At 39.0% G+C, this 18742-nt stretch overlaps 1 protein-coding gene across 3 annotated transcripts in view; it reads right to left on the bottom strand.

The window, feature by feature from the left end:
- Nucleotides 1–18742, bottom strand: part of APAF1 (apoptotic peptidase activating factor 1) — an 80473-nt gene that overhangs the window by 23340 nt on the left and 38391 nt on the right. For all 3 annotated transcript variants that reach the window (XM_040234927.1, XM_040234925.1, XM_040234926.1), the window contains 5 exons: nucleotides 18174–18299; nucleotides 9038–9199; nucleotides 4995–5123; nucleotides 2359–2484; nucleotides 58–177 (listed from right to left, as the gene is read on the bottom strand). In XM_040234927.1, the coding sequence (XP_040090861.1) occupies nucleotides 58–177; nucleotides 2359–2484; nucleotides 4995–5123; nucleotides 9038–9199; nucleotides 18174–18299 (663 nt within the window). The remainder of the gene's footprint in view (nucleotides 1–57; nucleotides 178–2358; nucleotides 2485–4994; nucleotides 5124–9037; nucleotides 9200–18173; nucleotides 18300–18742) is intronic.

Here is an 18742-nt window from a genome sequence, read left to right on the forward strand (position 1 = left end):
TTGAACTCAGAGTTTGATCAAAACAATTTTTCCAACTGTTTTCTAAAAAATACTCACTTGCAGACGTCTTATATTGTCAACTGCAAGAACCATCACTTCATTTTCTTGAAACACAACATCTATTTCTTGCTTTAACACTGTAGCAGAGTTCTTACATACTTTCTTTGTCTCCCAGAGCTGATTAAGAGATTAAAAAAAAAATACAGTAAGATCACTGCATTCTCTGAAATAACGTAAAGACAGTCTTAGTCTTAAAACGGTATACAACCATACTTCACACTCCAAATGCCTATGCTAGAAAATTTTCAATCAGATTATAATTCAAAAGTAAATATTTATTAATTGCATTCTATACTAAGAAGTAGGGCTTTCCTGGTGGCTCTTCTCTGGTAAGAAGCAGGGCTTCCCTGCATTCAATGGTAAGAAGTAGGTAAAGAATCCACCTGCCAATGCAGAAGACACGGGTTCGATCCCTGGATTGGGAAGATCCCCTGGAGTAGGAAATGGCAACCTACTCCAGTATTCTTGCCTGGAAAATCCCATGAACAGAGGAGCCTGGCTGGGCTACAGCCCATGGGGTCACAAAAGAGGCAGATACCAATGAGTGACTAAACAACAGTGCATGCTAAGATGCCTCAGTCACATCCAACTCTTTGTGACCCTATGGACTATAGCTCACCAGGCTCCTCTGTCCATGGGATCCTCCAGGCAATAACACTGGAGTGGACTGCTACTTCCTCCTCCAAGGGATCTTCCTGACCCAGAAATCGAACCCACGTCTCTTATGTCTCCTGCGTTGGCAGGCAGGTTCTTTACCACTAGCGCCACCTTATTAACAAGAATAGTAAGAAGCAGTCATTATTAAGAGCAATGGGTGCTAGAATCAAAATACCTTAGTGTGAATTCTAGTTCTACTCAAAGTTGTGACTTTGGGTATATTACTTAACCCTGTGTTACTCAAAAATAAGAATCTGCTATTTCTCAAATTGTCTGATAGCAAGATAAGGAGCCTGAACCAGAAAGAGAATCAACTCTATCACTAAACACACTGTTAACAGTATGCTTATGATACAGCTGATTTTTTAAAATAAGACTTTCTTAATGAAGGAAGCAGTGCTGATTTACATTCTGGCTCAAGCTTATTGAGACTTATTACACTGTAAATAGCACTGACTTAACCTTTCTGTGACTGCTTCCTCAGCTGCAAAAAGGACTGTTGTGAGAATCAGCAAATTAACACATTCACAGTACTCTGCCCAATGTCTGGCATACAATAAATACTAAATGAATTTTAACTACAATTTGTACAAGATACTGCATAAGATGCTACTTGGACAGACCAGGGTCTCCAGGCTCAAGAGCTTAATTTAAAATGTGTGAACAAGTTGGAGGGGTAGTGACACATTAGAGGTGAGGAGGTAAAATTCTTATCAAGGCAGAATTTGATAAGTACCATAAGAAAATGACACAAAGTTACAAGGCATTGAAGGCGTTACATGGCACTGATCAGAATACTAGGAAAGGCTTTACTGAAAGCTTGAGGGGACTCGTAGGATTCTTAGGATTTCAACACGGAGAGATACAGAGAAGTAGGGTATTCCAAACGTAAGAAACACAGAAGCAGGGAAGTACAAGGTGTCTGGGGAAATGTGTAGGTTACTTGAAGGAATAAATCAGAAGACAGACTGGTATAGAATAGCCTTAACCATAGAGAATTTTAACAGCAATTTATTAACTCCAAATGGTAGGCAAGGCAGTCACTATCTTTTTGAGCAAAAATGACACGTCTGCATTGTACATAAGGAAAATGTCTCACAAGCAGTATGCAGAAAACCAAGAAAGAAAAGACTTGCAAAGAGATTAATATAAGAAAGACAACAGGTAATGAGTACCTAAACTTGAAATGGAAAAGTAGAAATAAATGATAGAAAATAGAAAGGTAGAATCCATTCAAACCTCATACCTGCCAGAGATGCTCAGAGGGCACAAACAAAACCTTGTGCGCACCAGGACCCAGGGAAAGGAACAGTAAAAGAATCTAATAATATTGGCAAGTAATTGGATATGGGAATTTAAGGTAGGGAGTCAAAAGTTATTCTGATGAAATATATTTAAATTAACCAAAGTGCAGTTTTATCATTGGATTTTTCCAGCACCTGGGCCATGGTAACACTCAATGTACATGTACTGAATGAATGTGACTGATATAGTCCATATACCAGCACTTCTCAAGGATAAATGTGAATCTAGCAGTTTCTGTTTTACTTCCCCCCAATAGTGCCCATCAATTTCTCAATTGGTAGGAGATTAAGCTTACCATCATTAAATGTTTAAAGTGAAAATCTCAATATTTCTCACCCTGACTGTCTGGTCATCAGAAGATGTCAAAAATGATGCTCCATCAGGAGAAAACATCACACAATGGACCCAACTTAAATGTCCTCTGCAATCAGCTACTTTTAAACCTGAGTCCATACTCCACAGCTACAGAATAAACACAATATATAGGAAATCACATTAATAAGTATTTTGAATATATCAACCATATTAAAAACAACAAGAATGATCCAGCAATTCCACCTCTATGACTATAGCCCAAAAATACATTAGCAAAAATACAAAATAACTTGTGTGGATTATTCACTGCGTCAATCGTTTTTAACAGCAAAAATCCCAAATGACCATCAGTAGGGAACTAAATAAACCTCATTAATCACAAAATGGGACAATATGCAACCGTTAAAAAAAAGTATGAGAAAAACACTCTGACAATGACTAGTCTATGGCATATGTTGCAAAGAACAGTATATACATTTTTGCAGAAGTGTGTGTATATATATTTATAAATACTATATATATGCAAACTATACTAAATGAGATGAAAAATAAACCTGAGTATAGTATTAGATACAGTGTGATATATATAATAGATGGACATATATGGCTATATTATACATATAGATACTGCTTATACATGCAAAAAGAAACATCAGGATGCTAAGACAAAAATGGTTACCTTCAGAAGGTGGGGACCAGAGTGGAAGGGATAGGGATGAAAGTCAGACTTCCCTGAATAAAACTTATAAAGCTTTGATTTGGAATCATATAAACATTTTACATATTTTTTAAAATCAATCTAAAAAATAACAGGATGAGCATTAAATGGCTTTCATATTCTGACTATTCTCTTCTGTCATCTAATCTTCATTTCAAATGACTGCAAAACCCTACAACAAATGAATGTACTAATTGTACAGGTATACTTGTCTCCTGTTATTCAAGCTTGTTACAAATTGTCAATGTCTGTCTCTAGCCTGGCTGCATTTTGTCCTGAGTTTTGCTGTAAATTACTCAAATATATTCCAGTCTAATGAAGTACCGTATGTGCCTGAGTTCCTCTCATTACACTCTGAATTACAGCCCCTACTTTATGATTTTAGAACTAGCATGGACAAAACAAGTACTTCATCACATGCCCAGTGGTTTTCAATCAGTGAGTTCTATAATTATAAATGAGTTACAGGAAATTTTCTCTGCCTTATCTTGAGTCCAAGCTGAGACATACAGAGCTAAAGGCCAGAAATGAAAAGGGTTCCACAACTGAAAAATCTCACTTGAAAATCCTTCCTCTCTTCCCTTCTTGCTCTCTCTCATCATTTCTGTTGTTCACAGCCTCCAAAACCAAGTAAGTGCCTACCTTTAAAAAAAGGAAGACAATGCTCCTTGGAGATTTTTTAAGAAAAACAGAGGGTAAGGATTTTAGAAGTGATGGAAAGGGTAAAAGAAGAGTTGCTCCTTCACTCCTAATATCCAGGAAGAGGAAACTTCCAATCACATCTACCTTGAGGATCTACAGGTAAGGTGCAAGAGCTCCTAGTAGCTCTGAATCTTTCGATTCAAAGTCTCTGCTGAAGAGAACACAGCCCACCGCACCTACTCCTAACCACCACTGCAAACGGGACTGGAGCCCATTCACACTCAAGGGGAAGATTGTCACCGGGAAGGTCTTCAGTGTTAGCTGCACTGCTGTACACAGAATTAGGAAGAACTTCTAGAGCTCACCACTCACTTCCATCTTAATCTGTATCTGCATGCTGAAGGACTACAGCTCAGCCACTCTCCAGCCACACCTTCATGTATTAGGGCAAGGTTGGAAAACCCACTAAAAATCGCTGGAACAGGCACGGAACACTAAAGAAATACTTGCCATAGTCAAGCTTCCTTCGAAGGGAGCCTGTGAACCAAATGAACTTCCCTGTTTTCCAAATAAAGGCCCATATCTATCTTCTTATGCTGCAAGCACAGGGGCTTCCATTACTTGGTTTTAAGAGTCACTTAAGGAATGAGTAGCAACAAACCTTGGAAAAACCATCTTTGGAGGAAAAAAAATCAGGAAACTCACTGCTTTTGAAAAAATTAATATTAGCAGCTCATTTGAGTAGAATTCTTCTAGATACAGACACTGAGTACAATAAAATCTATTAAGGGCAAAATTATAAATATGAATGAGAAGTCATTTTATTCATTAGTACTTAGTAATGAAAATCCTAGATTAACCAATTTTAAATTTAACTTCCATCTTACCTTTCTCAGTGATCTAAGAAATTTGAACTGGACTCACTTCTCATCATCTGTTTTACAGAAGAGTCTATGCCCACATTTAAGAGATGCCATGTTCCTGCTTAGGAAACCAGTGGTCATTCCATTGTTTTCCCCAGACCTTGGCACATACTGACCATCAGTAAATGCTTAGTGAATGATACTGCCTGTCATTCTCTGTCATACTGTCAAGCCAAGTCTTCAATCACTGCTAAAATATTGAAGCTGTCAATATGGCTTAACATCCTAAAGCTAGAGGCTATTATGCTATGAAGAAAACACTTTTATGATTTCTCAAGCGAACATTCTCAGCAGTCAATGGTTTAAGCAACCGTTTTTTGACATTCTTGTACCTCTGGAGACCCAGACTTCACAGAGTAAATTCAACTACTCACCTCCACACAGTACTGGGACAAAGCCACCACTGCCAAATGGTTGTGGGGGGAGAAGTCACAGTACTGGACAGTGCTATGATGGCCCATGTGGATTTCTGCCAACAGGCCACTGGTGTGAATGTCAAAAAGCTGTTAACATAAAACAGAGAGATGTCTATAAAAGTAAGATATTTTAAAATATCTGCTATACCCAAAATGAAACTAAATTTATTTCCAAAAGAATACCCTCTCATTTCAAACATAGAGTTCAAGTCCTAAAGAAAAAAACAACTACTAATAATTGACATAATTAAGTCATAAAAAACATAAATTAATATATATATAGTTTTTAAACAGTGCTTATATTGAAATCTGTTTCTTAGAAAACTTATCATAGATGATCTCTCAAGAAAGCTTAGGGAGAAATAAAACCTTTGTGAATACACAAATGGACTAGCCAAATTAATATACAGAACAGTTCTTCCTAATGCTTATTTATTCAAAGGGGAAAATGCATGCTCATAAATGAAGATGATAAAAATAATACAGAGCAGAGGCTTGCTAAAATGAAATAGTTCAATCATTTCTATTTCTTTTCAGAGCCCAAATTACTCCATTATCAGTCATTTTCCCATTTTTGAACCAAAAAAAAAAGCTTTTCAAATTTGAGTAATTTAAAATTCATTTCAATTTCTGAAAGATTTTTAAATGCTGAATGTGGCACTAGTGGGTAAAGAACCTATCTGCCAATGCAGGAGAAACATGGTTCGATCCTTGGGTAGGGAAGGTCCCCTGGAGGAGGGCATGGCTGCCCACTCCAGTATTCCTGTCTGAAGAATCCCATGGACAGAGGAGCCTGGTGGGTCCTTAGGGTTGCAGAGAGTTGGACACAACTGAAGTGACTTAGCACGTGTGCACACATACTCTTCCAAAGTTTTTGCCAAATGATAAAAATGTTTATACCAATATACCATATAATGATTTAAGACCAAGGCACAGTCTTCAGGAAGGAAAAAAAGAATTTCCAGTGGGTGCCATGAAAATGTTTTGTGAATGCACAGCCCTGTGAACATACATAGGTAGTAAGCAGCACAGCATCAGGGGCCAACAATAAAGGACAGCAACTCATACTTAAAATGCTTCCCAGGACAAGCTGTTCTTAAGAATTAGTGGCTGATAGAGGCGTGGGATAGGAAGGGAGGTTCAACAGGGAGGGGATATATGTATACCCAATGGCTGATTCATGTTGAGGTTTGACAGAAAACAACAAAATTCTGTAAAGCAATTATCCTTCAATTAAAAAATAAATAAATTTTTAAAAAAGAATTAGTGGCTGAGAGTGATAAAGGAAACTTTTCAAGTACAGAATAGACAGTTGTCCCAATTATTGGGTAACAAAAAGACGTAATAACAGGAGTGGGCTAATAACACAAAAGAGTTCAAAAGAAAGACAGGAAAATAATAGAGAGACCAAGAGTAAGAAACTGGAATCTATGTGTGGTTAAGGATGATCTTAGGGTAGAGCTTTGTTTTACCACAGTAAAATACAGAGCTGGCCTACAGATTTTTAAAACAGGAAAGCATTTCACGCAATATAAAATTATTTTCCTCTTTCACTAGAACAGCTATTTTTAAATGTTCAAATTTTACTCAACACCATCAGTCATTAGGGGAATGTAAACCAAACTATAATGTGGTGCCACTTCACACCTAATATGACAGTTATAATTTTTTTAGAATGGAAAAAAGCAAGTGTTAGCAAGGATGTGAAGAAATTGGAATCCTTGTACACTACTAGTGGGAACAGAAAATGATACAGCCACTATGGAAAAGTCTGGTGGTTCATCAAAAGCCCAGAATTACCATATGACCCAGAAATTCTGCTCCTAGACATACACACAGAAGAACTGAAAGCAGGGCTCACACATATACTTGTACACCAGTGTTCTTGTGGCATTATTCACAATAACCAAAAGGTGAAAACAACCCAACAATAAATAAATGGATAAACAAAATATGGCATATCCATATAAGATTATTATTCAGTCATAAAAAGAAATGAAGTTCTAACACATGCTACATGGCAACCCACTCCAGCATTCTTGCCTGGAGAATCCCAGGGATGGCGGAGCGTGGTGGGCTGCCGTCTATGGGGTCGCACAGAGTTGGACATGACTGAAGTGACTTAGCAGCAGCAGCAGCACAACATGAATGAACCCTGATATGTTACACTAAATGAAATGAGCTAGACACAAAAAGACCTATATGACTCCACTTATATGAAATATCTAGAAAAGGTAAATTCATAGTTTAGAGGTTACCAGGGGCTGAAGAGGGAGTTACTACTTATTGGTTACAGTGTTTCTGTTTGATGAAAAAAGTTTTGGAAAAATGGTGATAGATGCATATACAACATTGTGAATATAATGAATGCCACTGAATTGTGTATTTTAAAATAGCTAAAATGGCAAATTTTACAAATCTTCACATCTTGTAAATGCAGAGTTCCTTTCTGCGTTTATAGACTTTAACAAACTTAAGACAAAAAGATATATTTGTCTTTGGTTTCCTGCTAAAGGGGTAAAAACCTATAAGCAACCGAGATCCAAGGGTCATAACTACTAGGTCAATAATAATAATATAAATAGTCCCTCTGTTAGTTTTTATACAACTATATGTATGCTTCAATTGTGTTCATTAAAACTGGAATCTCTTGGGTGAGAGAAATAGGGAAAGGCTGACAAAAGGATACAAACTTTTAGTTACAAGATAAATAAGGTCTGTGGATCTAATGTATAACATGGTGACTATTGGTGAATTGCACTGTAAAAGAGAGTAAAATGTAAACATCTTAAAGGAAGGGAGGGAGGAAGAAAAGCAGACAAATATGTAAGGTGACAATATGTTAATTAGCTCAGCGAGAGTAATCCCTTCACGATGTATGTTGTTATTTAGTCGCCAAGTAACACCCAACTCTTTTGCAACCCCAAGGACTGTAGCCTACCAGGTTCCTCTATCTATGGGGTTTTCCAGGCAAGAATACTAGAGCGGGTTGCCATTTCTTTCCCCAGGGGATCTTCCCAACCCAGGAATTGAACCTAGGTCTCCTGGGTCTGCTGCACTGGCAGGCAGATTCTTTACCACTGAGCCACCAGGGAAGCCCTCACAATGTATACATACATCAAATCATCATGTTATACACACTTTAAATATTTTACAGTTTTGTCAATCATACCTCAATAAAGCTGAAAATGAAATAAAACTGTAATTGAATATTGCTCATTAAGTTTTTAAAATTACCATCAGAATGTAATGGCATTGGGCCCTAAATCAGAAGACTTAGGTCTCCAAATCACAGTGTAACTTTGGACACATTACTACCATAGGGCTACTGCAATGTGCTGTGTCCTTTGGGTAGTTATATCAAGAGAAATTCTATATAAGAGCACTCTGAATACTATAAATGTAAACTGTTACAAGAACTGAAAAAAGAAGGCATTTCCTAGGCATTTACCTTCTTTTGCATATCTTCCTCATTTACTTCACAGAAATATCACAAACTTCAGTTGTTGATAAGTATTTCTATCAGTCACCAAATCATAATATTTTAAGGCTAAGAAAGTACTCTTAAAAGTCACCTAAACCAATGTACTGGTAAATTGTGGGGGGAAGTGGGCTAAGTGATGCAGCCAGCATTCCATCTATGTTTTAGATCAATTTGAGATACACTGGTTGTAAACAACATAAATTGTTTCCTTATTGTAGGGCTTCTAGACGCCATAGATATTATATATTAGTATACACTAAAGGGGGAAAAGTACCTCTAATAGGGAAAGTAATACGTAACATTTCCAAACCTGTTTGACCATGGAGACCTTTTCTCACAAGGCCTATGGACACTCCCTGAAGCATAGTTCTAAGAACTACAGGAGGTTAGGGCATCTGCCCCAAAAACATTCAGCTATACTTTATGTCAATAAACAGTGTAAAATGCAACAATCAATAGGTGTTTCAACTTTCTTTAAATTAGACTAAATTTGGCTTTTTAAAATACCAGTACTTACAAAGATTTTATTTTTCGCGGCCACCATTATCTTAGCACCATCAGCAGACCACGAACAGCATTTCACTATCACTTCCAGATCCTCCTGAGGTTCCTCTGAATTCAGGAAGAACTGCTTCACAGTAATGCTTTTCCTCTCATTTGCGGATTTCACATCCCAAAGCTTCAAATTTCAAAAATTAAAAAAATGTTTTAAGTTTGTTTTGATCTCAAGTCACACCTCTAGAATCCAACCTGGATTGAATGTCACACAAAATACTCAAGTTCACTTAATGAATTATTTTTCATTATGCATAACTTTTTATAAGGCTTTTAAATTAAGTATTCCAGCTTCATTCATCACCTTCCTAAAAAGAAAAAAAAATTAAAAGCACTCCAAAAAAGAATGTAAAACTATATAAAACGTTAAAAGAGCCTTGCATGGTGTGGAGGAGGCTAAAGATTAGGCGTTGACAGCAGGATGAGCGTATAAGAAAGAAGGAAGGTGTGACTCACGACTTGCCACTGCTGCCCTCTGCTGTGCCAGCCATGAGGCGTGCCTCACAGTCTACTGTATGCACAGCATGCACGCGACACACAGGACCCAGTCCAAGCTGAGCCACAAGCTAGCAGAGCATCCAGAGATATAAGGAAGTCCCTGAAAATACAAAACAAAGCTATGCTCAAAGGAAGCAGTCTTGGGCACTTGGTGGGGCTAAAGGAGTCTCTAAAATAACTGGATCCTGGGGAGTGGGAGACAAAAGACCAAACCTCACTTACTAGCAAAGCCACCTGAGCAGCCCAAAAAACAAAGGGCTTCAAAAAAGATCTTGGACTTTCCTGGTGGTCCAGTGGTTAACAATCCACCTTCCAATGCAGGGGACACGGGTTCGATCCCTGGTCTGGCAAGTTCCACATGCTGTGGAGCAACTAAGCCTGTATACAAACATCGAGCCTGTGCTCTAGAGCCCGCAAGTCACAGCTACTGAAGCCCCAGTGCCCAGGAGCCTGCGCTCCAGCACCAATGAAGCCACTTCAGTGAGAAGCCCCCACACACAGAGCAGCCCCCCCGCAGAGAGCAGCCCCCACTCTCCGCAACCAGAGGAAGACTTCGCACAGCAATAGAGGCCCAACGCAGCCAGAAATTACTTTTAACTACTTTTAAAGCCATCTTCACTCCCCTTGGCCTGTGCAGTGTCCCAGCTTCACAGAATGATAATGGCTGCCATACACAGACCTAGCGTTGGTAGAGGACAAGGATTTAAAACAAAACAAAACAAACAAAAAAGCTGTTCCTCAGGCTTCAACTCAGCTTCCAAAGCACAGCTCCAAGAGTAAAACCAGATTTGACTGGCCAGACACAAGCTTCCCCAATGACTCAGTGGGTATAGAATCTGCCTGCACTGCCAAAGACAGAGTAGATACAAGTTTGACCCCTGAATCAGGAAAATCTCCTGGGAAAGGAAATGGCAACCCATTCCAGCATGCTTGCCTAGGAAATCCCATAGACAGAGGAGCCTGGTGGGCTCCAGTCCATGGGGTCGCAAAGAGTCAAACACAACCAAGTGACTAAGCACACACATGTTTAAATCTCTCAAGTTTAAAGATTATATACACTAGAAATACAGCCAAACCCAAAACCTTTCCCCATGCAATAACTTCAGATAAACTGGATGAACCCAAAGAGACTTCTGAAGTATTGTTAGCCCTTCTTGACACTCAAGAGAGAAAATCTAAACTCCAGTGCCAGAAGCTTCAGTCATATCAGCCAGATTATATGCGAAATCACACGGTTTCCCTCTTAACACGAAAAACAAAAGCAATCACTGCCTTGATTTAAGGAAGAAAAAGAAAACTAATACAACCCGGTTTCACTACATCTTCTACATGTGGGCCTGACTTTAGCTCCTATCCAAGGAGTGATGAAATTCCACATGTCGAGGGACCAAATAAACACCTGAATTTCATTCTGGGCTAGTCATTGCCCTGTATCCAGGGCCCACATGCACCCTGGCCCTCGTGTGGTTTAAACGGCAATTTTTAAATAAAACTCACATTTTGAAACAGTTTATCATCGGGGCCTGAAAAACACATGTTTATCAACATGATACACTATAAAACACTTAGATGATTACAGAGCCATTTGGGGCAAGAAATAATTTTACAGTTCTCCATCATTTTGGAAAATAAAAGCTTTACAAGACATTGACCTTGAAATGCTGTTATCCAGCATCATTTTGCAGGATGTCTGCTTACTGCACGTCACTGTATCAGTGCAAACCAGCCAACGACACTGGCTTAATAGCTCTGTGGGAAAGCTGCCACAAACACAGCAGTTCTCACCCAGGGTGCAGTAATGTCTGTCCCCCTGCTGCTAACGCTCTGTGCTCCACAATCACATTTGATACTCACCAATGAAATCAGAATCCTGTCCCTGAAGACTTTTAAAATGTTTTTCCTTTGAGTTTCGAGAAGTCTTAATTCAATCTGAAGGGACACGGTAAAGGTTTATCATCTTGCTCACATGAGGTGAGTCACTGTGAGATTATATAAATGAATCGGATACAGACACTACTCTCAAGGAGTTTAGAGGTAGTAAAGGAGGTAAGACAAGCACATAAATGACTGACAGGACTTTCCTGGCAGTCCAGTGGTTTAAGACTTCGCCTTCCAATACAGGGGGTATGGATACAATCCCTGGTTGGGGAGCTAAGACCTACGTGCCCTGGGGCCAAAAAACCAAACCATAAAACAAAAGCAATATTGTAATAAATTCAATGATGACTTTTAAAAAAGATGCTCCCCTTTAAAAAAAATAAAATCACAAGATATGTCAGATGAGTCATTTAAAGGGAAACACACAACACAGTGGAAATGCTTTACCAAACCTGTGGGCTTGAGGAAACACTTTTTACCTCCTCACTCTCCTGCCTGAAGATCAGCCTCTTTACACCAACTTAAAAAAAGAAAGAAAGTGAAGTCGCTCAGTAGTGTCTGACTCTTTGCGACCCCATGGACTACAGCCTACCAGGCTCCTCCATCCATGGGATTTTCCAGGCAAGAACACTGGAGTCGGTTGCCACTGCCTTCTCCAGGAGATCTTCCCAACCCAGGGATTGAACCCAGGTCTCCCACATTGTAGTCAGACGCTTTACCGTCTGAGCCACCAGGGACTACACCAACTTAAGATGGAAACAATTTCCATACCAAAATGATACCCAGGAGTTTAGGCTAAGGGGTCAGCATAAGTGAAGGTACAAAATAGGGAAGCAGAGATAAGGCAAAGGGAGGACAGGGCAGTATAGGAGCAGTAGCAAGGGTTACATGCTCCCGCACAGAACCCTGCTTGCTCTGAGCCCCCTGACACATACTTTCATCATCTTCATGGTTTGTCTATGACTTGGTTTTCTCCTCACTAGACCCTGAACAACCTCAGGCCAGGAAATATAATTTTTCTCAAAAGTGTCTAAAAACCAAACATCTAGTACAGAATCTGCCACATAGTAAGTACTTAATAAATAATCAGTAAATACATTTTAAGAGAAAAGACAGATTATTCCCACGTTTCAAGCACAGGTGAGAAGAGACAATAGCGTTAGTGAAACAAAACAGGGTTCTGCAGATAGAACACATATATTCACCTCCATACTTTCTCCAAACCCACATGAAACAGGAGTAAAGAGACTTTTTTCTCTCTAGGCATATTCTGAATACTCTCTTATAAAATTAATCATCATTTAAAAACAAAAAAAGAATGGGTACACTTAAAAATATGATAGCAGAAATTTAAAACAAAATAGGAGACGAAAATAAAGCTAAATAAATTTTCCAAGAAGTAGGACGAATGGATGAGGGGAGAAAAATAAGAAAACATCCCAAACGGACATTCTAGAAAAAGAAACTAGATGAGAATAAATCAAATGATTAAAGAAAACCTCCAGAACTGAAGGACATGAATTTCCAGATTCAAAGAGGCTACCAAGTGCCAAGAACAATAAACAAAGACAAACCCACACCAAGGCATACTGTCATGAAAATTCTAAAAAGAGAAACACTGGAAATTTTATAAAGATCTTAAAAGTTTCAAGACCAGGAAAATAGATCACATACGAATCAGAATGTCTTCAAACATCTCAAGAGAAACTCTGGGAGTTCAAAGACAAGGGAACAATGTCTCCAAAATTCTAAGAAGAAAATTATTTCCTTCTATATGCAATCAAAAATATCAATTAAATATGAAGCTAGAATAAAGGTACTTTTAGACAGATATGGTCTCAAAAATTTCCTCTCAGATGCTTTCTTAGAAAGTTAGGGGAGATTTTCCACCACACTGAGAATAAACCAATAAATTCAGGAAACAAGGGTTTCAACGCAAGAGAAAAGCAGGAGGATCCCAGGATGGCAGCTGAACACTGGGGATAAATAGTATCACCAGTCACAATGGAACAAGACAGATGCCTCCAAGAAAGTTATTTCTAAGAAGAGAAAATGTCAAATCAAAAAACTGAATTATTTAAGAGCAACTTAGACAAGGGATAGCTTGAAGATGGATGAGTGATATGCACATTAAAAAAAATTAGCAAATGAAAACACAGAACAACACTGTTAACTGTGCAACACATTTAATCCCAAAGAGAACAAAGTATTGTATGAGAAAGGAGGGGGGGAAAAATCATCATATACTACATGGCCCAACTGTGATCAGTCAGAATGATGTAAATCCTGAACAATGATCTAATCAAAACCATGAAAACATACAGGAACCATAAAAAGTAGGTCAGTGTGGGGGAAAAAAAATGAAGAGTTCAGTTTGTAGCACAGTGAGTTTGAGGTACAGTGTTTTATCTAAGTTACAGCAAATGAGCAGACAGTTAAAAATGCAGAAAATAAGCTCGTAAGAGAAACGAGGGCTGGACAGAACACGTGTGAAACACACTCACATGAGAGAGGAGATAAAGCCATGAGACTGGCTGACATGGAACAGAAAAAAGGTGATGGAGGTGGTAGCCAAGACTAAATGCTTGAGGAATGGCCATATTCTAATGGGAAGGAAAAAGTTAAAGAAGGGGTAAGAGAGACAGGCTTCCCTGGTGGCTCTGACGGTGAAGGATCCGCCTGCAATGCAGGAGACCTGGGTTTGATCCCTAGGTTGGGAAGATCCCCTGGAGGAGGGCATAGTAACCCACTCCAGTATTCTCGCCTGGAGAATCCACATGGACAGAGGAGCCCGGCGGGCTACAGTCCACAGGGTCACAAAGAGTCAGACACAACTGAGCAACTATGCAGAGCACAGCAAGAATGACAGGAGAAGAAAGAAGAAAACATCGATGTCAAATGAGTTTCAAAAAGGAAACACAGGTGGTCAACAGGAGTGTGATAACATGGGAAAGAATAAAAATTGGATAAAGAAAAATACTGGATCCCACACTCTACCAAAGAGCATTAGATTTTACATCAAAAAGAATGAAAATGAAATAAAACTGGATTTTACTCTTCAAGGGAATACGCAGAAGACAGACCAGGCTGAAAAAGGGTTAAGCAGTGAACAAGTAGATAGGAAGTGGAGGCAAGTGTAGGTGATTTAAAGTTCTAGTCAGAAAGAAAAACTGAATGTTTCGGAGGATAACACAATCAAGGAAGAATCAAAGGGTTTTCACTTTTTTGGTTTTATAATGCTTACAAAGGCCCAAGAACATCTGTAAAGTGCGGAAAGGGGTTCAAAAGAAAAGAAAAACTGAAAATGCAATACAGAAATAACCAATGGGGCAAGGTGTCAGAGGAAGAAGGAAAAAAGAAACAGTAGGCACAAGTAGAGGACTTCCTGAGCATGGAGATGAGAGAAAAGAAGTGCAGTAGAGCCGTTTACTTCCCAGGTGGCACTAGAGGTAAAGAACACTCCTGCCAATGCAAAAGACATAAGACACAGGTTTGATCCCTGGGTTGGGGAAGGTCCCCTGAAGGAGGGCATGGCACTCCAGTATTTCGTGGCACTCCAACCCACTCCAGTATTTTTGCCTGGAGATTCCTATGGACAGAGGAGCCTGGCAGGCTATGGTCCACAGGGTCACAAAGAGTCAGACACAACTGAAGCACCTTAGCGTGTAGCAGGTAGAGTCTTTTATGGCAATTTCTGAGGGAGCTCATGATGGGTAGCTCTTGGGTGGTGTCAACCTTCTAAATAGGTATGAGGTAAAGTTATCTCCATAAAATGAAAGAGATATAGTGACAGGGTTGGGGGCTTAAGAACAACAAAAAAGGTTTGGAACAGGCACTATAGTGAATTCAATTCAAGGAACAAACTACTACTTGGCAGCAAAGAAGGCCTAGTTGAATTGTACCAATTGAAACTGTTTAACAGATAAATGGCCTGGTTTCACAACTTTCTTCAACATTAAGTAAGTAAAGTCACTCAGTCATGTCTGACTCTTTGTGACCCCGTGGACTGCAGCCCACCAGGCTCCTCAGTCCATGGGATTCTCCAGGCCAAGAGTACTGGAGTGGGTTGCCATTGCCCTCTCCAGGGGATCTTCCCAACCCAGGGATCAAACCCGGGTCTCCCGCATTGGAGGCAGACGCTTTACCTCTGAGCCACCAGGGAAGCCCTAGGAACCTAATAATAAAGGAATCTTCCCAGAACTTAGGATTAGCAATGGAGGTAAAAGGAGAACCTGCCTTGAGATATAAAATGCTTTCTGAACTCACTCTCTAAGTAAAAATCAAAAACTTACAAGACTGAAAGAATCTTTCAGAACGTTGCCTTCACCAGACCTCTGAAAAACCTCCTCTGACATGGATCATCCCAAAGAAAACACAGATATTTGGTATTTACAGAGAACATGTCACAGAGGCCAAATTCATTTACCTGAATGTTCTAAGAATGCTCCCAACATCTACTAAATGCTAGGAAACTCTATAAAGTAACATTCTACCCAGAAAATCCCTAGATGCCCTGAAGTAATCTATACAAAAATGAGATATCCTCAGTCAACAAAGAGAGGTTAAAGATTCAACCAAAGGATGAGCATCAAGAGAGTTTAGCTTGCTGTAACTTAAAAGTCACCTAGCAGCATTAACAAATCTCTAGAGATTCTAACAAGCCAAACAGAGCCTGGTGGGTTCAAGTATTTCCCTGGAAGAGGAACATGCCAAGAAAATGTACTGAGCACATGTTTTGAGTACAACTGTGTACAATGAACTTCAGAGTTACAACAAGATGCCAAGGTCTCTGCAGGTCATAAACCTATATTTAACCTTATCAAAGAAACAGAAGACACATGAAAAATGACTGAACTGAACCATACAACAAATTTATAAGTGGAGGGCTCCCCTGGTGGCTCAGTGGTGAAGAATCCCCCTGCCAATGCAGGAGACATGGATTCAAACCCTAGTCCAGGAAGATCCCACATGCCACAGAGCAGCTAAGCCTATGGGCTACAACTACTGAGCCTATGCTCTAGATCCTGGGAGCCACGACTACTGAGCCCATGTGCCGCAATTACTGAAGCCTGTATGCCTAGAGGCCATGCTCTGCAACAAGAGCAGCCACAGCAATGAGAAGCCTGCACACTGCAACTAGAGAGTAGCCCCCACTCAACAGAGCTAGAGAAAAAGCCCATGCAGCAATGAAGACCTGACACAGCGACAATTTTTTAAATAAATCTTTTTTTTTTAAATTTAAAGTGGAAATCAGAAGATCAAGCAGTTTCCATCTATACATACAGATACAGGTAGATAGATATGTATATATATTCTCACAACCAGATGAATGGATGTTATAAGAGAACACTTTCTGAAGAAGGCTTTGCATTTACTGTTTAAATTTATAAAGTTGAGGGTCATCAAAAACTGAGATAAGGGAATTGGAGGCAAAAAAAAAAAAAATTCCAAAAAAGACTTATGAAATACATATATAAGGACAGTAGTTGAAATAAGCACCCAAAATTATCTTGCCCAGAAGTGACAATTAGTATATTGAATAGGAACAGAGATAAGAATGATGAGGGTGAAGGGCCTTAGAGGTGTGTCTGATGAGCCTGGGTTTATAAAATTTAGAACTTGGTACTTTCATGTTCCAGCTAAAAAAGGCAAGCTGAAAACAGAGGTAGAGAGTTCATCTAGCAGCTATGTATTGGGATAAACAGATGGAAATATACGGTAGAAGGTTGCTATGAGACATGAGTGTCTGACACCATGAACCAGAGCAAACACTACAGCATGGGAAGGGAGATGAGGAAGAGAGATGAGGAAGTCAAAGAAGGCTGGATTCAGCACAAAAGGAAGACCAGAATAACAGCAGAGACAGGAAATGGCAAAAAAAAAAAAAAAAAAAAAAAGTGGCACTAGGATCTTATTGAGAAGGTGGAGATTTTAAAAATTTAGTTTTTTTAAACACTATAAATTTCAGGAGGCTGAATATATTTTTCTTCCCCTAGCTCTGACTTTTCCCCCCATGATTTCTCAAGAACAGGAATATAGGAACATAAAAAGCAGAATAAGTAAATGATAAATAAAAACAAGAACTTTACAAACTTGATATCATAGAGCTCAAAAGGTTTTACAAATCATAAATTAAATATAATGCTTAAAAATTAAAGAACTTGGGCTTCCCTGGTGGCTCAGTGGTAAAGAATCCACCTACCAATGCAGGAGATGAGAGTTCAATCCGTGATCCTGGAAGATCCCACACGCTGTGGAGCCACTAAGCCCATGTGCCACAACTATTGAGCCTGTGCTCTAGAGTCCAAGAGCTGCAACTACTTTATTCCCCATGCCCTAGAACCCATGCTCTAAGAAGAAAAGAGAAGCCACTGCAATGAGAAGCCCACACACCCCAACCAGAGAGTAGCCTCCACTTGCCAAAACTAGAGAAAAGTCCGACGAGCAACAAAGACCCAACACAGCCAAAAATAAATATTAATAAACAAATGCATTTCTAAAAAACCAAAGAATTTCAATTATATGAACTTTAAAGCATAGGGTAGTAAACCATTAATAAACAATCATTATGACAAGGAATTACAGTTACATTCAAAATGCTCCTGGATGGTGAAGGAAGAAGCTTTCTGTAGCAATGGGAAAAACAGAAACCTATTTCCATAACCCAAGTATAAGATAATACAGTTATGCAAAACCCACTTTAACAATGAACAAAAGCATACCTTTAATGTTCCATCAGCTGAACAACTGGCCAAAACCTGATCATCTGGTGAAAATCTGCAGTGACTGACTGAATTTGTATGGCCAAACATGGTATTTCGACATTCTTCTTGATTCAGATCCCAGAGCTATTTGATAAATATAAAAAGATAACTGAAAAATTACCACTGAATGGGGAAAAATTAGAAATCATGTAAAGTTCTTCCTTCCCTCCCAATTAAGCTTTTCCAGTTATAGGAATATCTTCAATTCAGTTTGACAAAGATGTCAAACATAAAGGTGAGCATGGGATTAACAAGTAATGGGGTGGCCCTTAAATCAGCACCTAAATCTAAGGGACTTGAAGACTTACTTAGGCTTTCATCTGAGCACTAAACTAGCCATTGCTTATTTTTAACAAAGCAGTTTGAATTTTTTTTTATTCAGCTCTATAATAAGTGACATGTAAAATAAATTACATTTTATTTGTAATTTTTTGAGATGCTAAGTTATCCAACTCTATAAACGGTCATTGCTAAGATTTCCCGATACAAACCTTGAGTCTACTAACTAGGCTAAAATCTGTTAACAC

The sequence above is a fragment of the Oryx dammah genome, unplaced genomic scaffold, assembly GCF_014754425.2.
Source record: "Oryx dammah isolate SB20612 unplaced genomic scaffold, SCBI_Odam_1.1 HiC_scaffold_29, whole genome shotgun sequence".
NCBI lineage: Eukaryota > Metazoa > Chordata > Mammalia > Artiodactyla > Bovidae > Oryx > Oryx dammah.